Source organism: Agelaius tricolor, unplaced genomic scaffold (assembly GCF_023055355.1).
Source record: "Agelaius tricolor isolate 1412-34295 unplaced genomic scaffold, bAgeTri1.0.p SCAF_1, whole genome shotgun sequence".
NCBI lineage: Eukaryota > Metazoa > Chordata > Aves > Passeriformes > Icteridae > Agelaius > Agelaius tricolor.
In genome coordinates this window covers 88,969,654-88,990,381 of record NW_027269261.1, presented here as the reverse complement: position 1 = coordinate 88,990,381, position 20,728 = coordinate 88,969,654, and the positions used below count along the sequence as shown (strand labels likewise).

General features: G+C 40.9%; 1 protein-coding gene across 1 annotated transcript; it reads left to right on the top strand.

The window, feature by feature from the left end:
- Positions 1-6,879: 6,879 nt before the first annotated feature.
- On the top strand, positions 6,880-10,691 carry KLHL31 (kelch like family member 31). The gene is made up of 2 exons (XM_071431754.1): positions 6,880-8,066; positions 9,873-10,691. Exons 1-2 carry the CDS (start codon positions 6,895-6,897, stop codon positions 10,603-10,605), a joined length of 1,905 nt encoding a protein of 634 aa, XP_071287855.1. The 5' UTR covers positions 6,880-6,894; the 3' UTR covers positions 10,606-10,691.
- Positions 10,692-20,728: the final 10,037 nt, after the last annotated feature.

The following is a 20,728-nucleotide window of genomic DNA, read 5'->3' as shown; positions in this document are numbered from 1 at the left end:
CAGGGAGCGGCCTGCCCAGGGAACGCCTCGGCGCTGTGCCCCTGCCCGGCCGGGCCCCTGCCAGCCTCGGGAGCGGCCCGGGCGGGCCCTGCGCTGCGTGCGGCAGGTGGGACGCGGACAGTGTCACTTACCTGTCCTGTTACCTGCAGCAGCCCCGAGGCCCGAGGTATCCCTGGTGACTGTGCGTGGCGGCGAGGCTGCCCTGTGGAAGGGTGCCGTGTGTTGGGGTGGCGAGGCCGAGCCGTGAAGCCGCGACTGGCGCCCGCACGCAGCCCGCTGCACTCCTGACTCAGGCTGAAGGGGACATCCTTTTCTTTAGGTCCTGCTGCTATTTTTTTCTTCTTCTAATTTTTTTTTTTAGGGCCTGAACACTTCTGGGCCCCGCAACTTTCAGCAGGGCTCTCCCATGGATTACCTAAAAAGCTTGTGACAAGGAATCAGTCTTTGCTCTGCGTGAGCTGCGCATCTGAAGCGAGATCTCTGCCATGGAGTTTGCTGGGGCTGAGCATGTGCTTGTAAGACTCCCAAGATGAATGAGTCCATCCTAAAACTGTGTGTTTGCAGAATTCCTTGTGAAGTTACTATAGGTGTAATGAAAGCTGGTGCACAGAACACCTTTCACCTTTAAAGTGGTGTTTGAGAGAAGTGTTAAAAAAAAGTGCAGCCAGTCTTAACTACAACAGAATTTTAAGTAGGCAAAAGTTGGTATTTGCACGTTAGGATTGCTGCTCTTGCAAAATAGATCTTACTACAGCTTGGCACACTTTATAGCAAATTCATCAGTAGAGAAACCAGAATAACTGATAGGGCAATACAGTAGGTAGAGCATTCTGGTTAGAAATGGAAAAAATAAATCCAGGTCCCTGATGCAGACTGTCTCTCCAGTTACCATACTCACATTTTTATTTTACAGAAATAATTAACTCATTTTCACAGAATGTAGAGACTTCAGCAACCCTACCTTAAAATAGGCCATTCACAACTAGTCACTCTTCAGTTTTCTGGCCAAATAGTATAACATTATTTGTACAGAGTGGCATTTGTGCAGAAGAAATCTTCAGAAAAATTCAGCCCACACCAGCATTGTGATTAAAGTCATTATTGAGTAGGGAAGTTGAGGGTCAGATTGTCATACGAATTGTGTGATTGAAGCTGGAATTCCCCTGTGTTGTTTGAAAGCCTAATTATCAAACTACTGGATTTCCTGGGATAAAGAAGATGTTCTTGCTGCCCAGTTATTCTGAAAAATAATGATTTCAGGATAGCGAAGACGGTATTTAAAATCTCAGTAGAACACAAAAAATATTTTTAGCCCAGACCTAACTGAAGCATTTTTGGTATTGCTTGTCATAACTGTCAAGAGGAAAGAATTCCAAGTTTACTCAGTCCTTCAAAATTGCAGCCAATACTGATTATTACAAGGATTTGTTTGTTTGGCATTGATGCATGACTCCTCTTAGGAAGAAGTGGGCTTGACATACACACAAATATTGCTCCAAAAATTGCTCTGACACTACACGCTGAAGGGGTGTATTGTACCATCAGCTCTGCTGAAGGCTTGCAAACTCTCTTCTGACCTTTAAGGACTTCCCTATGCCCTACTTCCAGTGCTTAGTGAGTTTCCAAGGAAAGATTGAAACCAGAAAGAGGAATAGGCTTTGTTTGAGCTCAGGGGAAGAGCCTGGTGGAATTTCAGGGGATCGATCAATGAGGCTTGACTGGCAAAACTAGGCAAGGAAGTGGGAGGAAATGATCAAGTACAGGGGAAGGTCTGAGTGACCCACTGGAGCTGGGTGCCTTGCTGAACACAATAACTCAGAGCCACCTCTGTGAAATCAAGCCCTGTGCATTTGTTCCTAACAATGTTGGTTTTACATTAATTTAGAAGCTTTAAAAACCCACATTTCTTTTCTATCTCTTTTTTTAAGACTGCAGTTCCCACTGAAATTCAGTATGCTTCGACAGTTACCTCCTGTCTGTGTAAGGAATTTCATCCTTCCTAAAGGCATTGCTGGTGTGATTATCCAATACATTCAGATTAGTGCAGTTGAAAATCCACCTGCAGCCCATGGGGATCCACAGGGAATGCAGTGATCAGCTCGTGGGGGAGGTGCCCATGCTGGATCAGGGGGATGCCTGGAGGAGGCTGTGATCCAGTGGGAGACCCAAATGGAGAGAGAGAGAGCCCTTGCTTCCAGGCTGGAGCAGCCTGTCCTTGGAGGACTGCACCCCGTGGAAGAGTGACCCACGTCACAGCAGTTTTGGGAGGACTGTTTGCCTGTGGAAGGGACTCACATTGCAGCAGTTTTGGGAGGACTGCTGCTCATGGGAAGAGAACCATGCCAGAGAAGTTCATGGAGAACTGTGTCCCATGGGAGAGACTCCATGGCCTCACAGGGGAAGGACTTTTCTCCCTGAGCAGCAGAAGAAAACCTTGGGTGATGAACTGACCAAACTCCCACACCCTGTCTTCCTGCACTGTCAGTGGGAAGGAGGGGAGGGGGGGGGAACAGTGTTTTAAGGGCTTATTTTACTTCTCATTATCCTCCTCTGATTTTGTTAGTAATTCACTTTGCAACTTAAGTTGAGCCTGGTTTGCCCTTGAAATATTTCTCCCAGTCCTTATCTCACGCATGAAACCTTTGTTATTTTTGTCTACTCTGTCCAGCTGTAGCAGGGGAGGGTGAGTGAGCGACTCCTGTGGGTGCCTGGCATTTGGCCAGAGTCAAACCACAATGACATACTAGATGGAGACTCCCTTTTTACAGGAAATCACAAGGAAAAGGTGAAGGGGGATGACTACAAATTACTCCTGAGGAGATTATGATTTGACACAAGAGGAAAAATTTTCACAATGAGAATCTAATCTCCCCAGGGAACTAAGTGGTGGATTCCCCAAGGTTGGACACTTGTAAGATTTGTAAGAGGGTGCTGGGCCATGTGGTCAAGAAAATGATTTTGCCAAGAAAGTTGGAACCAGGTGATCCTTGGTATTCCTTCCAACCTGGTATTCCACGATTCTATGAAAATGAGGCTTTGTCCTTCGTTTTTTGTAGCTGTGGCCATTTTTTTCAAAAGGAAAGCTGGTTCCCTTGTTGCTGTTGGGAGGGCTGAGTCTTATGTCCCTCTCATCCACTCTCATTTCACACATTTGACTGACTCTAATTTCCTATTCTGTTTTTTCATTCTTACCTTGTGATGTGGCTCCAGCCACACAGTGATGCCCTTTTGTTCAAAATGACAAGTGTTACTTTGCAGCGGTTGTTGTAAAAGCCCATCTGAGCCTGAAGGCAGCCAAATAAATCTGTATGATTAAGCATTATACAAAGCACATCCAAGAGAAAATCTTCCTGTTCTCAGACTTCCACTTCCCCCAGTACTCTTCCCTTCCCATGCAGACACTTGCACTCTTTTTATCTCTCCTGTGGGATGAAATTCTCCTGGGATGTGGCAGTTTGGCTTTATATTATTCCTGAGGTTGCCTGGCAAAGATGCGGAGATAAATTATTCCAGTGTATGGTATAACCCCAAGTCAGGATACACACATGAGAGACAGAAGATCAAAGTTCACATCTCTGAAAATATATCAGGATGTGAGACATAATCTTTGAAAGCTGAGGCAGGTCTTTATGGAAGCAGTGACCTAACTCCACAAAACAGAACATGACTGAATCCCCATCAGCTGGTCTCCTTTCCTCTGCCTGGAGTTAAGCATGGAAAATCTAAGGAAGTGTAAAGTGCCAGAATTTTCATGGTGTTTTCTGGGGGTTATTTTAGGTCATAGAATAATAATAATCATAGAATGGGTTTTGATGGGACCTTCAAAGACCATGTAGCTTCAACCCCCCTGCCATGGGACATCTTCTGCTAGACAAAGTTTTTTAAAGTTCTGTCCAACCTGGCCTTGAACCCTTCCAGGAGTGAGGCATCCACACCTTCTCTGTGCATCCTGTTCCAGTGCCTCACCACCCTCATCATAAAGTGTCTTCCTTATGTCCAGTCTAATCCTGTGCCCTTCCCTAACCATAGGGCTTTCACCCAGGCTCCCAGGTGGGAGCTGGGGAACCCAGTGGTTCACCCTACATTTACCTGAGGCAGTTATTACCTGCTGTAGTTATCTTCACCTTCACCTCCCTTTCCTCCCATGTACCTGTGCATTTGCAGGGTCCAGGCTTGTCCTCCTGATTTCCAGTGGCCAGGCAGCCCAGGGAAGCTGAGCTCCTGTGGCTGGGCAGAGGCAGGGAGCAAGGCATGGAGAGGAGGGGTCATTGTAAAGAGCACCCGAGCACAGGCTCCGGTCTCTCTTGCTCGCTGTGACAGCCAAGTGCCTCACTGAACACCAGTGAGCTGGGACTTAAGTGGCCTCTGATCTTTCTCACTCTTTTTTTCCCCACAATTCCTCTCTTTCTGTGTTCGCATTTTCCAAGGAAGAGGCATTTTCACGGACAGCTCTGGAACAGTATCTTTCTGAGGAGGGTAAGAAGTTTTTAACTCCTCACTTTGATAGTTTTTAGAAGGTGGCATTTTAAAGCAGGGGGGAGGCTGGCTGGTATAAGGCATTGTTTTGGGACCCCAAGTGTCCTTTGGCATGACTGGTACTTAAGCTAAAATAAAGTAGGGGAAAGGAAACAATCATAGAAAACCAAATTGCTCAGTGTTTTCAGAGTTCAGTAACTTGATTTTATTATAGGATTGTTTGATTTGTTTCAGTAGGTTTGCATGTCCCATCACTTACAGTGTTTGTACACTAAGCTACCTTGTGAAATTTCTGCTGATGAAAAAGCGTTTCTCAGGAAAAAAACTTTGGATAGTGAGCATTCTTGAACAGAGAGCTTGAAATGTTGTATTTAAACGAGCTCTGCAATGATTCAATGAGGCAATAAACATTAAGTGCTACATGTATTAAAAATTATAAGTTACAAGTCTCTAAAAATACTTAGAACAACAGATAAGGCTGCCGAAAGAATATGCCCTCACCAACTTTAAAATTGTGACTACTAATATGCAAAGTTATAACTATGTGTGTAACACACAAAGTTATCCAAAAGTTTTGTTTTGCTTCTTTTTCATGCCAACAAATATATGTGACGCTTGCAACATCATAGTGTTTTTGCAACAAAATTTGTGTTAAACAGCCAAGTGTACTAAAACACCAGCTATACCTTCAACTGAACCTGTCTTAAAATGGCAAGCTGCTGGGAGGTTGCTATTCTGGGAGGTGACTCTGATAGGTCTCAACAGATGCAGCCCCGGAATGCAGCCAGAGCGGGGGAGCCGGGCAGCAGCTGACCCCTGCGCTGGCACAGTGGCATGTCAGGGATCACAGCTCACGTCAGCACAGGCTGACACTGACACTCCGGGCACACATGGCCCTCTCCCTCGCCTGCTCTGCACATGGCCGTCACCCAGCAGCAGCAGCAGCAGCAAAAAACTGCTGGTGCTCACAGGCAGCAACCATTCCTTTCTATAATTAAATTACCATTTTGTTACATGCTCTGTGCTTAAGGAAGAAGTGGTGTGCTGAGATTCTAGATTGAAATATTACTGAAGTTTTTTGATTTAATTATCTACAATAAACCAGTCATTTGATTTATAATTAATTAACATAATTTTTTTCATGTTTTTATGACTGCAAGGATCATGTGTAAATTGTTTTAAAATCAACACTGGAGATAAATGCTGTGTTTGAATCTATTTGAATGCTGATCTCCACAATACTGTTTAAATTGTGTTATTGAAGATCAGTGCTTTCCTTCAAGTATATTTGCACATACATATATTTTTTCAAAGTAACTCCTTTGTTACTAGGGGCTGTCTCACATTGCATCTGACAAAAAAGTGTCTCTTTATTTCATTGAGAGCTCACCGAGAGCTGATATATATAATTTAAATATGTGCTCTAACATAAAAATGGGACTGATTCTTACCTTCCCGTATGCAGAACTTGTTTAAAATAACACATCCTGATAGAGTTTGTGTGACATCTTTTCAAATAGAAGTTAGACATCTTCTCCCTAAATCTCCACAAAATCCTAGAAGTGTGACAATAGATTTCAAATTACTGATACTGAAAAGCGATCCAACTATGCTATGTGCAGAAAGTATTTGCACATCTGACACAGGAAATAGAACACTATCAGTCTATAAAACCAAAAGTTACAAAAACCTGGAAGCAGTTTCGAGCAGGACCTAAATCTAAAATCAATATGACATCATATTACAATCCTCTTTCTCTTTATGTCTGATCTGGCTTTTGTTTCTTAAAGAATTTTTCCCAGTCTTAATATTTCCTGCTCAAGTTCTGAACTCACCTGTAAGTCTGTAGCTATGAAGTAAGGATGAACGAAGTTGGGGGCCCATATTTTTCCTATGCTTCAGGCTAATGGATTCAGGTCTAGAACCTGCCTAATTTAAATAAATATATAAATTTGTTATATAAAGTTAAATTCTAAATAAATATATAACTTTATTATATAAAGTTAAATTCTCTAAATGGGTTTGCCAGAATGTAAAATTTGGCAAACCCATTTAGAGAATGGATTTGCCATTCTCTAATGACAAACTCTGGCAAACCCATTTAGATAATTTAACTCTCTGAATGTGGTGATAATAGGTGAATGTTAATTTATGATCTTGTTATTTAAAACAAAAAGGAATTACTGAATTACTTGTAGGTATATTCTTCACAGTTGGAGTATTGATTGTTATTAAGAAGCAGCCATGCTGCAACCTAGAACTTACGAAGGCAGATTATCCTGTGTGTTTGGTTTTGTGGCATTATACATGTTGACAAAAGTTAGATTTGTTGCATAATCCCTTAGCTATTAAATTTCACAACTCTGGTGTTTAATTTTATTTTTAGCAAGTGCTTGGCTGTAATATTTCATTGCAGTCATGGCCCCTAAGAAGAAGAATGTGAAAAAGAACAAAGCAGATATCAACGAAACAACTATCATTGTGGAAGATAGCCCCCTCAGTAAACTAAATGGCTTGAATGGACTCTTGGAAGGAGGAAATGGTTTCAGCTGCATCTCATCTGAGGTTTCTGACTCATCATACTGCCCGAACCTCTTGGAAGGTCTAAGCAAAATGAGACAAGAAAATTTCCTTTGTGACTTGACTATCAGTACCAAAACCAAATCTTTCAATGTTCATAAGGTAGTGATGGCTTCAAGCAGTGAATACTTTCACAACATCTTAAAGAAAGATCCATCCACTCAAAGAGTGGACCTCAATGATGTGTCCCCAGTGGGTCTAGCTACTGTTATCACCTATGCTTACACTGGAAAACTTACTCTCTCACTTTACACAATAGGTAGTATTATTTCCACAGCAATTTATCTACAGATTCACACCCTTACAAAGATGTGCTGTGATTTTCTAGTCCAAGAAATCAGTGTTGAGAACTGTATGTACATTGCCAATATTGCAGAAACATATGGACTAAAAACAACCAAGGAAGCAGCACACAAATTTATTAGAGACAACTTCATTGAGTTTTCAGAAACTGATCAGTTCCTAAAACTTACTTTTGATCAGATTAATGAACTTCTTGCAGATGATGACTTACAGTTGCCTTCTGAAATTGTTGCATTCCAGATTGCAATAAAATGGCTGGAATTTGACCAAAAAAGAGTAAAGTTTGCTGCCAACCTCTTAAGTAACATCCGTTTTGGTACCATCTCAGCCCAAGACCTTGTCAATTATGTTCAAACTGTGCCAAGAATGATGCAAGATGCAGACTGCCACAAGCTCCTAGTGGATGCCATGAACTATCACTTGCTTCCCTATCACCAGAATACACTTCAGTCCAGAAGAACAAGGATCCGTGGAGGTTTCAGAGTCTTAGTTACTGTTGGGGGACGCCCTGCTTTAACAGAAAAGTCTCTTAGCAGAGACATCTTATACAGAGATCCTGAAAACGGATGGAAGAAGCTAAGTGAAATGCCTGCTAAAAGTTTTAATCAGTGTGTCACAGTGATGGATGGATTTCTCTATGTGGCTGGTGGGGAAGACCAGAATGATGCTAGGAACCAAGCCAAGCATGCAGTCAGCAATTTCTGCAGGTAACTCCTATTTCTTTAAAAGGGATGTAGGTATCTGTTCCACAGAAGGCAGGTAGATAGTCTAAGCTGGCTTGTGTCATGCAACATGAACCACTTGGATAAAGAAAAAGGGGACAGTGTAGGGGAGGTATAGATGCTATTCTATATTAAACTTTGAATGAACAGAAATATACAACTGAAGTTATGCAAAAAATTTCACCATGGTTACACATGCACACTGAGAAGTGAGGAAAAACTGAAGAAAACTTATTCCAAGTGAAGGAAATAGATAGGAACATAAATAGGAGGCCATGGGATGATCTAAGAAGACTTCTCAAATTTTTGAAACCTTTTGATGCCTCACAGAAAATTTGGAAAAACACCTTTTAGATATAGCCTTCACTTTCTGTTCATTCACCATATTTTCAACAGCTTTAGTATTGAATTTCATATCATCTTTATTATTATTATTATTATTATTATTATTATTATTATTATTATTATTATCATCATCATCAGGAGTTTAAAAACAATGGTACCATTGCTTGAAGGCTGTTTTTTACAGTGTACCCCAAATAACACCTTGCTTCTAAAATTTTGCAGTTCCTATCTATAGTCATCCTAGACTGCGCTGGTGATAGCAAGGTCAGAAGAGTGCATACACTAACATGCAATGTCACATGGGCAGTAGTAGTTTTTAAATAGTTCAGCCTAAAGGCTGGCAGTGCACAGCAGCTTGAAGCAAAGGCCAGAGGTGGGAAATTTTTTATCTGCCTTTTATCTACTAACAGACTATGGACATGCAATGGCATTACACAGCCACAGTCCTACCAGTGCTTCCTTTTCTGCTCCCAGAAGGAACAGTCTGCTTCTCCTGAGGACACCAGGAGTTAATGAATGAGGAACATTCTCTAAATCAATTTTATTGTGTAATCTACTTTGCAGAAAAATATCTGCTCTCTTGACCTTCTGCCCTTAAGCTATGCCTCACGTTGTCACCAGGAGTTGTGTCCTCAGTGCTGACCTTGGTTGCAGGGAGGAGGTGGGGGAATCCTCATTGTGTCCTTAACCTTGAGCATGTCAAGTCACATCAGTATGTCTGTGGACTTGCAGATGACAATGCTGAATGCTGAATGATAATTAGTGTTTACTTTCCCATTGTCTTTTTCTCATGTGGTTCTCTGGTCCCTTTAGCATGCAACAGAAGTGTGTGGGTCCACTATTGTACTTCATGTAGCATCTTCAGGAGTCATAATTTGCCATTTATTACTTCAAAGTAGGTCATTTAAATGCCAAGGACAAAGAATGTTATTTCAGATAGCAAAGGTGTTAGAAAGCACAGATGCTCTTTCCACATAAAACTCCATGGGAGTGGCAAGGAAAGCATACTCACCATTTAGAAAGCATGAAGAGGGTGCAAGTATAAATCACAACCTAAAGTTTTTAAAAACTCTCTGAGTAAATTTAGATATCTTTGCTGTGGGTGTAAATTGCAAAAGAACTTCTAAAATTTCTGTTGCATCTTGAAATTATCTCTTCCCAGTATTCGAATGAGATTATTGTACAAAATCAAATTACAGAAGAATCAGATTTACTTCTTTAAAATAATACCAGGTTTGAATGATACAAAAATATTTTTTCTCCAATCAAAAGCTAAATTTATTTTGAAATTTAATCAGGAATACCAGTTTCATTATGCTGACTTTTAATAGGCTAAATAACTAACTAAAATTCTATCAACTTTGCTCTTGCAGCAGTGGCATAGGAGTCCTGTGTAATTTAGCAGAGCAGTAAGTAAGACTTACCTTGTTTTCTGAATCCTTTCAGATATGACCCTCGTTTCAATAGCTGGATTCACTTGGCAAACATGAATCAGCGGCGCACCCACTTCAGCCTGAACGTGTTCAATGGGCTCCTCTTCGCGGTGGGAGGCCGCAACTCCGAGGGCTGCCTCTCCTCTGTCGAGTGCTACGTGCCTGCAACTAACCAGTGGCAGATGAAGGCCCCGCTGGAGGTGCCGCGGTGCTGCCACGCCAGCGCCGTGGTGGATGGCCAGATCCTGGTCACGGGAGGTTACATCAATAACGCTTACTCTCGCTCGGTGTGCATGTACGACCCCAGCAAAGACAGCTGGCAGGACAAGGCCAGCCTCAGCACCCCGAGGGGCTGGCACTGCGCAGTGTCCCTTCTGGAGAGGGTCTACGTCATGGGTGGGTCTCAGCTGGGGGGGCGAGCAGAAAGGGTCGATGTTCTCCCTGTGGAGCGTTACAGCCCATACACGGGCCAGTGGAATTACGTGGCGCCGCTTCAAACCGGAGTTAGCACGGCTGGCGCCTCCACCCTCAACGGGAAAATTTACTTAGTGGGTGGCTGGAATGAAATAGAGAAAAAGTACAAGAAATGCATTCAGTGCTATAACCCAGATCTCAATGAATGGACAGAGGAAGATGAGCTGCCTGAGGCCACTGTGGGTGTATCTTGTTGTACTATATCCATGCCCAACACCAAGACGAGGGAGTCCAGGGCCAGCTCAGTCTCTTCTGTCCCAGTCAGTATCTAAAGATAGGTCTAACCAGCAATAAGTAAAAATGTTTACCAGCACAGCAATATAATTAACCCTTTAAGTAGAATTTTTGTGCTCATATAGAAAAAAAAATCATTGGCTTTGCAAATGTGCTTTGTAACAGTGCAAACTGGCGAGTTTTCATGAACTTTAGTACAGGTGGCATGAAACAGCACATTAGGGATAAGATCAATTTTCTTAGCAGGAAAAGAGAGTTAACCCATAACCACAGAATTTCATTTTCTTCAGACTTTGACACTGACTTACTATACTATCTGTGGCAAATAATTTAATTTCTTTATGCCTTGGTTTCCTTACCAGTAAAATTTACATAAACTTGCTTGAGAAGATTGTTATGAGGCTTTTTAATACTAATTTTTAAACTCTTTCAGAATCCAAAATGAAAGTCAAATATGACCAGTAATAAATCTCAGTATAGATCAGAAATGTGCCATGTCATCATAACATTGATCAGTTTTGTTCTTTTCTAAGCATTTTCTATTTTCACAAACAGAAGGGGGAAAAAAAGGCAAATCAAAAATACCACACATAGTATGTGCATACTTTCCTTTTGGTGCAGTGGTATTCACAAAAGCTTCTCAAAGCATTTTCTCCTTCAGAAAGTAGAAAGAGTTCCTCATCTTCTGCCATGAAACCCTTTAATTTCTGTATCAAATGCTGTGACATGGCTTTCAAGATCTGAATCCACAAAATACTTTAGCTCCCATAAGCACTATGGCCCAGCCCCAAGAGGCTAATTTGGGTGCCAGATGGCTCTCCTGACCTCTGTGTACACCAGGCAACATCACCTCATCCTCCTCCTCATGCCAGGGAGATACCCCTCTCATTCCAGGTGGAAAAACCTGGAAGCTGAGTTCATGCCAGGAGACACCAAGGGCTAATGGCATCTGAACACGGGGAGGATGCACAGAGCAAACTCCCTTACATTACCCCATCAAATAACCAGTGGAATAAGGAACAAAGATGGAATAAAGACTTCGGGATCTGTCCTTTAGAATTTGTGTGGAAACAGGAAATCATGGGAAAATTGCCTTAGTAGAAATAAAGAGATACCTTAACACCTTTCCTGCCAGGTGTAGTCACAACAACACCCAAAGTAACCTTCTCTTGGGCATACCATAATGCATCTCCTGAAGCCTTCATTAGAGCCCTTTCTAGGGAGATTTCATTCCAAAGGCTAGACTAATGCTCTTTGTGTTGAAGTTTTCCCAGGAGTCTTCACTCAACTTAGTTTACTTCCAAGAACTTTTCTCCCTGATTTCAGCATGAGGTGAGGGAATTAAGTATGAAACCTAATCCTATTCCCATAGCCAGAGGGATATGCAGCCCATCATGTCCCGTGAAGATTTGATACCAAAGGACTGTTGTCAGCACAAAATGTCTACATCAGCACGAAATGTCTATATCCTTCTTTTGGGGAGGAAAGAGGGAATACAAGGAATTAAAATTATTTTTTATAACTAGAAGGGCACTCACCTTAACCTTTTCATGGAGGCTTCACATTCAGTTTCCTCAGATTATCATTGACAGCTCCAGGCTTCAGTGCCAATGAGAAGCCATGCTCTTAGCGACGCTTATAAGGCAGACAAATTTTTATCTCATTTGCAAAAAGGGAACACTATAAAATTGTCTGTCAGTGCAGATGTTGTCGAGACAAGCATTTTCAGGACCCAAGCTCTTTGTGGCTTTGTTAAAGCTGCATATTGAGGATCAGCATGAGCGTGACATGGTATTAGAGATGAAGTAATTCACTCTGTCGGTTGGGATTAAACTCCATGGTACTCGGTCCTGTTTTCCAGTTCTAACTTAGAGTTCACCTTTGCATCCTGAATACACAATTTGAAGTTTCAAATTGTAATTTTGAGAACTGCATATTATTAGAATATACTGCCACCAATGATTTGTGGTCAGAGTAGCACTGTCATATAGTTTTGATTCATTTAATTGGCATATAGTTGTTCTCTACTCTGTGTAATTCAAATAATAACAAATATGGAACAGTGTAACAGAGTACTCTTACGTTAAGTATGAAAATTCTGTTCTTGCCCATTCCAGTCACCAAAAGCTTTTCCTGAAGGATAGAAAAAAATTCTATTTTCCCAAGTCATGACCATGTGTTCCATATGAATGCATTTAGGAAGTTCTTTAGAAATAACCATCTATTCCAATATTCTTTTGTAATTTTTTTAATCCATCCAGTCCAATGAAGACACTTGTACAAATTCAATTATAACTGTATTCATGATGTAGTTATTTAGTATTTATAATGTATCCATGAGGCTGTATTTACGAATTGAAAAAACAACTGTTATGGCTCAAACAGATATTGGATGGAATTGCCATATGCAAGTGTCTCTTTTTCCCTTTAGTAATTCAGTTCCAAAATGCCATGAATAGTCAGACATTGCGTGCATGCTTTCCTGTTTATGATCTAGCACTTCGTGTACATCAACAGCCATCTTGTTTTTGAGAAGTAAATTACTTATGAATGATGGGCTAAGTGCAATGAAACTTCTCTCTTACTGCTTAAAGGGTTAAAAACTTTGGGGGCCAAATCCTTTTCATCTTACTCACAAAAAAGGTTCCATTGACTTCAGTGGGACTGCTGAATAAGATGTACAGGATTTTGAACTCTTGGCCAAATTCTGGCAGAACAGTAGATGAAAATGTCATACCTAGAGGGAAGACTGCTGCTCTGCCTCCAGTGCCCTTGGCCATGACAAATCCGTGAAGACATGTCCTAGGACAGGAGCCAAATACCACTGGCCATGTGTTCCTTCTGTAGCACAAGTTAGGTACATACTTCAGGCCAAAAATCTTAGGTAGATTAACAAATTGTATTGTTACCAATAGAACACTACAGTTTGGCTTTACATTATTTTCTCTAAACATCTGTTTAGGTTTCAACTGCACATTGAGCCAGGATTTGGCCCTTAATATGTGACACTATTAGCTGGACTTAATATTATGTTGAATCATGCTATGTACTGAGCTATTTGTTACATTTTATGTGTGACCTTCTTTTGTTAGAACTGTGAAAATTACTTGTATGTTCTGTTTTATGGGATGGTGTTCTTTCATTGTCTGGTACCATATATTCAATCTCTACATGTTTAATAATGACATCTCAGTTGAACTTGAAATACTGTGTGTACCAAAAAGAAGTTTTAAAGCGCAAGGAAGTACTGTATGTGGTAATATTAAGTAGAGCACAGGACTTCCAACTGTATGAGATGCAGATTGTTAAAGCACTAGGGATCTTCTTTAATGCTATATTAGTAGTAGGAAAAGAAAACCCAAACAAAACGAATTAATGTACGCTGTTATCCTCAAAATTCTGTATAAAATGCCCACACATTTTGTACTTCAAATAGCTGTGCTTCAAATTCAGATCTGAGAAAGAACCTTTCTTCAGTCTGTGAGAGAAGCAGTTTGCAAGGGTTTATTTTCTTGTTAGTTGTATGGGAGAGAAGCAGTTTGCAAGGGTTTATTTTCTTGTTAGTTGTATGGGAGAGTGTGTTAGAGATTGTGAGGGAGGAACTTACTGTTGGAAAGTTGTGTTGAAAGGAAGATGTTGTGTTTAGTTCTTAATCAAGACTAGATCATAATCATTTAATCTCTTCTTGAAGTTAACCTGCAAGATCATTTGTGGATCAGTCAAGAGTCCAGTAAACTTGAATCCTTCAAAGAGGGAAGTAGGCAAAATTAGCATCAACCAAGCTCAGTGAGGTATGAAAAAGTGCTTTGTGTTGAGATTTCTAACTGGCAGTTCTTGCAGGAAAAAAGGATGCAATTAATGAAATGACTGAGTAAGAATGCTTATATTATCCTGAAACCTAGATTAGTTTATCTCACAGTTTTAACTCTTACCAAATCATACAGGGTTTAGGAGCAGTTTTTCCTTAGCAGCTGGGCTTGGTAATTCTAGTTGCAAACCCAGCAGTCACACAAATAGTTGTATGAGCATGCATACCTTCTTGCATTCAGAGGGACTTCTGCTACAGAAGTTACTCTCAAGGATTTATATTTGGAAAAATAAAATATAAGAACTAAATCCATGAGCAGGCAAACATCAATGTCTAATTAAAGCCAACATGAGGGTGTTATACTGATCATCAGCATCACCATTCACTTACCATACCAGCACATGGCATTTTTTGAGCTCAATTACCCTGTAAGGATAATATTTCCTGGGAATGGCTGTTCAATGAAATCCTATGTATACTCCAAAGGTTTTTTTTTGTACGACACACAGGATGGAAGGTGCTCTAGTCCATGGAAAAACCAAAATGGAGCCACTTAGAGCCATAAGCAAAGTGAGATTTTGTTCCAAGTCCTCAAGAATGTTTAAGAAAAATGTGCTGGAAAGAAGCACCTACTTCAACACATCCCTTTCCATAAGCAGCTTTGCTTATGTTCCATTACTGAGATTTTCATCATCTTTCTGATGAAAAGCAAAGATCAATTTTCAATTGTCTGTAACTTCAATTCTCAGTTGAACTGAATTTTCAGTCCATTTTGACTGTTTAGCCAAGCTGGGACATGTTTTTCAAAGTCTGAATTCACCTGCTCAGAGAATGCAATTGGAACCAGTAGTCCTATTACAGGTTCTTGACTTTTTACAATGAATCCTCTCTTTTGTCAAAGATTTGCTTTCTATAAGTACTCATTGTAATGCACAGATTTATACTTTGGCTTCTCCTTGAAAAAGGAAGATCTTTTGTCTCTTTTAGTTTCTCTTTTCTTATCCATAACTGAGTGACTATCAGAGCACCAAAGAAGATGCACAGATATGAACAGTACATAAAAGCTCAACTGTGAATCTATAAAAATCTCATTGCTGGTGGCCACAATAAAGAAAAGGAAACATTCTGAAATGCCTACTGGATAAAAAGGGTGAAACATCACAGAATCACAAAATATTCTGAGTTGGAATGGACCCATAAGGATCACAGAGTCCAACTTTTAAGTGAATGGCCTGTATGGGGATCAAACCCACAGCCTTGTCAAGAAATGAGTTGCTGGTGCTCATTTGCAAGTGTGACCCTGCACAGAGCTCTGTTCCCAGAAGTTCCCTAAAGAATAAAGGAAAATACATGCAATTCTATACAGCTGGTGTGAGAGATTTGGTTAATACCAGATAAGTTTTGCCATGCAAAAGACATACTTGTCTCAATGAAAATTTTCAATAACAATATAGGCAATTAATAAACTTATGAGGAATAGCCAATTTCTATTGGTAAGAATGGGAACACACACATTTAGATACACTGTGAAAGGAAGATGTTGCTACTCTAACTGCAGTCTTATCAGTTCCTTTATTGACAAGAGAAGTTAAAAATATAACTTATTTGTATAAAGCATTTTCCTGGCTTATAACTGTTAGATTGCTTATACAGAAGGGTTTTCTAAGTGTACACTTTAAAGATGGACTGTGATAACACAAGGGAACATAATACAACAGAAAAAAAATCTGTAAGTGTAATGTGAGAATGTTACTACTTAAAAACTAAAATTTGTGGTGCAGCAAGTTGTCATTAAGAGGAAAACAGCATGTTGGTATTTTTCATTGTGTGCTTTAAATAAAACTGTTGACACATGGCACAAACAAATTATTGTAAAATCAGTTGGAAACTGCGAGACTGCCTTTCTGACAAACGCCTGGTTGCAGTTGAAATATGCTTTGTTTTCTGAGCCCTGGGCTGATCCTTGCTTTCATATCAGCCAACTGGAATGTTTGTTACACCCAGGCATCAAACCACCTTCACAATAAGCTGCACAATGTGACACTGGAGCCACTTTTATTTTTTCCATTTTTTAACAAAGACAGCAACTTGCTTTTTTACAATTAACTTCACAGTCTTTTGTTGTAATCAAAATGCCTAACAAGAAGTGATGATAAATCAGATGTCTGACTAGCAACTGAATATGTTTTCATTTGGATTGTATGGCTAACAGTACCAAAAATAAAAACATCTACATTTCAAGAAAAAAAAAAATTAGTCCAAATTCTGAAGAGCAATTAAGTTGTGCCACAGATGAGAGAGTTTGAGATGTCAAAAATTGTTCCCTGTGTTGCAACACCAAGGACTTGGTTCAAAGTGTGATTCTATAGGTCACAACCTGAAGGGTTACCTGGCCTGTGGCTGTGCAGAGGTTATGACTGTGGGTTCCTAAGATTCCATAATACTCAAGGACACAGAAGCTTTATCCTCTAAAATTTTCTACTTCATTACAGATTACCACAAAGATAACTGCTAGCAAGTATACCAATAGTTATTACAGCCAATATGAAGATGAATAAAGTGAATATGAGTATGAATGAATATGAATGAATATGAATGTCAAGCTATTACAATTATTATCAGCAATCAATAATATCAGTCAATAGTATGGTGTCAGTCAACACTAGCATCAAGCAGTATGGTAGTACACCAAATGACAGCAACAGCCAAGTAAGTGTGCACTACTGCAATCACTGGAGCTTGCCACTGAAACAAACTGATCAACAATAATATAACAGCAAATATGCTTAATATATATAATATTTATTATTATTTATTGCTGAATATTTACATTCAGCAAATTAGCCAGACTTAAGAAGAAGCCAAACCAGCCCAAAAGGGAGGAACAAACTGATCCTGGAGGGGACACACCCAACCATCCCCAAAAGAGGGGAAGAAAGATCCAAGTAGTAAGACAACAGATAGAGTTTCCCTTCAAAACAGATCCCTGACACAGAGCGTGGAGTCAGCCAGCATTCCCACTGAGTCCCAGAGAATGGACAGTTCTTGTGGGATTCAGCTGAGAAGTTCTCAGAGGGACACAACTTTAGTCTGTTTTATAACAAACATTGAATGTGTGTAGGAGATTCTGCTTTGAGAGACTAATAAATGATCTTAACTTCTATTTTTCACCTATAATGGGCAATAGATGATTCTGTTTTCTGATTTTTTTTTTTTGCATCAATTTTATATCTCTATGTTGTTTTCCATTTTCTTAGACAGTAAATTGTTATTACAGTCTCTTGGGTTTGCAGTTATTCCTGGTGCCTTGGGATGTCTCTGTTTTCTAGGTCATTGGCTCTACTTTTCAAGGATGCTTGCAGTTCCCAGGCCTAGTCCTCAGCCTCACAATCCCAGGCTGCCAGACCTTCTCTCTCATGATTTTCAACCAACAAATTTTTCTGTACAGCAGTTTTCCTCTTCTAACCAGGTTGCTCATAGCTGGGAGAGCCAAGGCAGCTAGCTGAGCCTGCTGGCTCTGAACCAGGACCCATGCACATCTGGAGCAGCAGCTGGGCTCCTTGGGGCACCTGAAAAGCCACTGCATGCCTGTGGGTGTGCTTACCTGCACATCAAGTCAGACCCAGTTGTCTCAATATCCCTTGTGCAGATGCCCCAGGTGCTGCAGAGCGTTTCAAATGGCCCTGGGTGTCCAGCTATGGCCACTAAGCCAAGCCTGGAGAAGGGGACTTATTTGCCCCTCTGCTCTCCACACTGCAGTCCAGAGTGAGTGGCTGACCTGTGTGTATGTCCCCTAGTCCTGGCTGCCTTGGACAGTGATGAGGATTTTGAGGAAACAGAAGGGATGATTTTGCTTCAAAATTCAAGGATGGTTTTAAAGAATCAAGCCATAAGTCTGTATCATAAAAACTGCTAGAATTAGACTACAATTAGACTATGATATAAAAGCAAAAATATTTTAAGCAAGTCTTACAAATGCATTATTTGCCAGCATTGCTAAAGTAAACATGAATTAAAGTAGAAACTATCTGGATCCTTTATTTCTTCTATTTGCCTTTTACTTAAGGGCTTGAGAAAACTTATTTTTCTGTATTGCAGTTATATTTTAGAGCTTATTGCGTCATCTTTTCCCTTCAAAAACAGTTAAATAATATGAGTGAAATATTTACTTAGCAAAAGCTGGTTTTCTGTACATTATCCATTATTTTGCACTAGGTCTTGCATAGATTTATGGTGTCCATTATAGCAACTTAAACCCAGTACATAGAGGCCCATAAATTGGTATGCTGCTTGTTTTCATGGAATGCTTATAAGATAAATGTTACTCAATCCTGTGGCACCATATTCTTTTTTTCATTTGAAGGACACCACGTATTTTATAAGTAAAATTCCCAAGTAGCACAAGAAATTCCACCTGAATATGAGAAAGAACTTAACTGTGCAGGTCACTATGCACTGGAACAGGTTGCCCAGAGAAGCTGTAGAGTATCCCTCACTCAAGAATCACCTGGACACAATCCTGTGCCAGGTATGCTAGGATGACCCTGCTTAGGCAGGAGGCTGGACCAGATGACCCTCTGTGGTCCCTTTCAACCTGAGCCATCCTGTGGCCCTCTGATTCTGTAGTGATGTGAGAATAGCTGAGTAGGATCAGAATTCCACTGAATTTAATTAGAAACAGCCAAATCAAACTGACTGCTTTTGTTTTGTGATTGTTGTGTATGGGATTATCATGGGCCAAATGGTAAATTTATTGAAGTTACTTCTCTAAAGGAAGATAATAAATTCAGATTAAAGGTCTGTCAGCCTGCAACTTATGTTCTTTTCATTGAAAGTGGTCACAGAACAAATCACGATTTCTCATTCTGTGTTGGGTAATGCCACCTTTTAACTACGGTGCAAATGGTTATGCTGGAATATCTTTGATAAAGCTGCTCTCCAAATTGTTACTCGGATAACCAGGAACGCCATGTTGCTTTACTGAACGTAGCAAAGCTTGTCTTTCTCAGACTGGCTTAATGTCAGCTGGGCGCTTCTATTTCTTGCCTTTAGTCAAGGGCACAAGGCTTGCCCAGTTAATTTAGTTTCAATCCTCAATTCGGCACCTGATGCTCACACATCCCGAAGGATCATCACTCTACGCGGGATCTTTAAAGGGTTTCGCTCTCCCGAATTGTTCCGGGAAGGAGACACTGGAGGGCACCAGAGGCCGGGGATGGCGCCGGGCTCCCAGGGACAGCCAGGGACGGTCCCTGCCCTGCGGCAGAGCCGGAGCTGACGCGCCCCTGCCAGCCCGGGCCGTGCTGCGGCCGCGGGGACAAGGGGACAAGGGTGTCCCACTGGGGAGCTGGCGGCAGTACCGGGACACAGGCGGAGGGAAAGCCAGCAAGTGCTTATTTCAGCCAGCACTGCTGGCGGCTCCGGGGACGTGGGAGAAAGAGAGGAAGAAGATTCAAGTCGAGAGTTATTGTAAAAATGTGTATTTCAGCAGTGGTCTGCCCACTGTCCCTTCTCTCATGTCCATCTATTGTCCATAAACATCCTGGGAGAAGAGATTCATACGTCTGGATGATCCCAGCAGGCTGGTGCCATGATCCTAAAAAAGCAAAGTGCAATTCAACAAGAATGAGGCGAAAAAATTCCATTTGCTAAAATCAAAGTACACAATGGTGCATAAGGTTTGACAATATTAGCATCAGGGAAATGTTTATTGGATTCAGAATGAATTTGTGGTCACTGCAAGAGAGTACCATCCCTGCTTTCACAGGGAAAAGGACATAGTCTTGACTGGGGAGGACATACATCTTTCATGGTTGAGACTTGGTTTGCATGTTACAGATACATGATCTCACCATCAACCTATCTCTAAGTTTTTCAGTCTCCTCTGTCAGAGCTGTTCCAGTTTGAATACATAACTTAATAGTTACCACCCTTGTAGGGTAGGAAATACATTTCTTTTCAGCTTCCTAAGCCAGTCTGCTAAATGCTGGACAAGTTCTTGCAAGAACATATTTTGCTTTCATCCCAGTGCAGTATGAACACATTTTTTAAATTACTGACATTTAGCAGATGGGAAAAACAGTTATTTCCTATGTTGCTGGGAGAATGGTGCAGCCAACAGATTCCTGGCTCAGCTGCTGCTCTAAAGCTGTTATGCTGGTCACTGCATGCACTTGAGAGTTCAGCCAGTGAATTATGGTTTGCTATAATAAGAATATTTTGCTTTCCATTAGATCACACTCAGTGGAACAACAGCAAATGCACTGAAGCCACCAAAATGGCTCTCAGTGATATTTCAGGGTCCCTTTGCTTCATTGCTGGTGTCAAACAAGTTCTGGCAAAAGGACACCTTG

Bases quoted from the DNA above. Each gene is read 5' to 3' on its own strand.
- KLHL31 (XM_071431754.1), top strand. From the start codon at position 6,895: ATGGCCCCTAAGAAGAAGAATGTGAAAAAGAACAAAGCAGATATCAAC. The intron at 8,067-9,872 runs GTAACTCCTATT...GAATCCTTTCAG, and splicing joins GCAGTCAGCAATTTCTGCAG to ATATGACCCTCGTTTCAATA.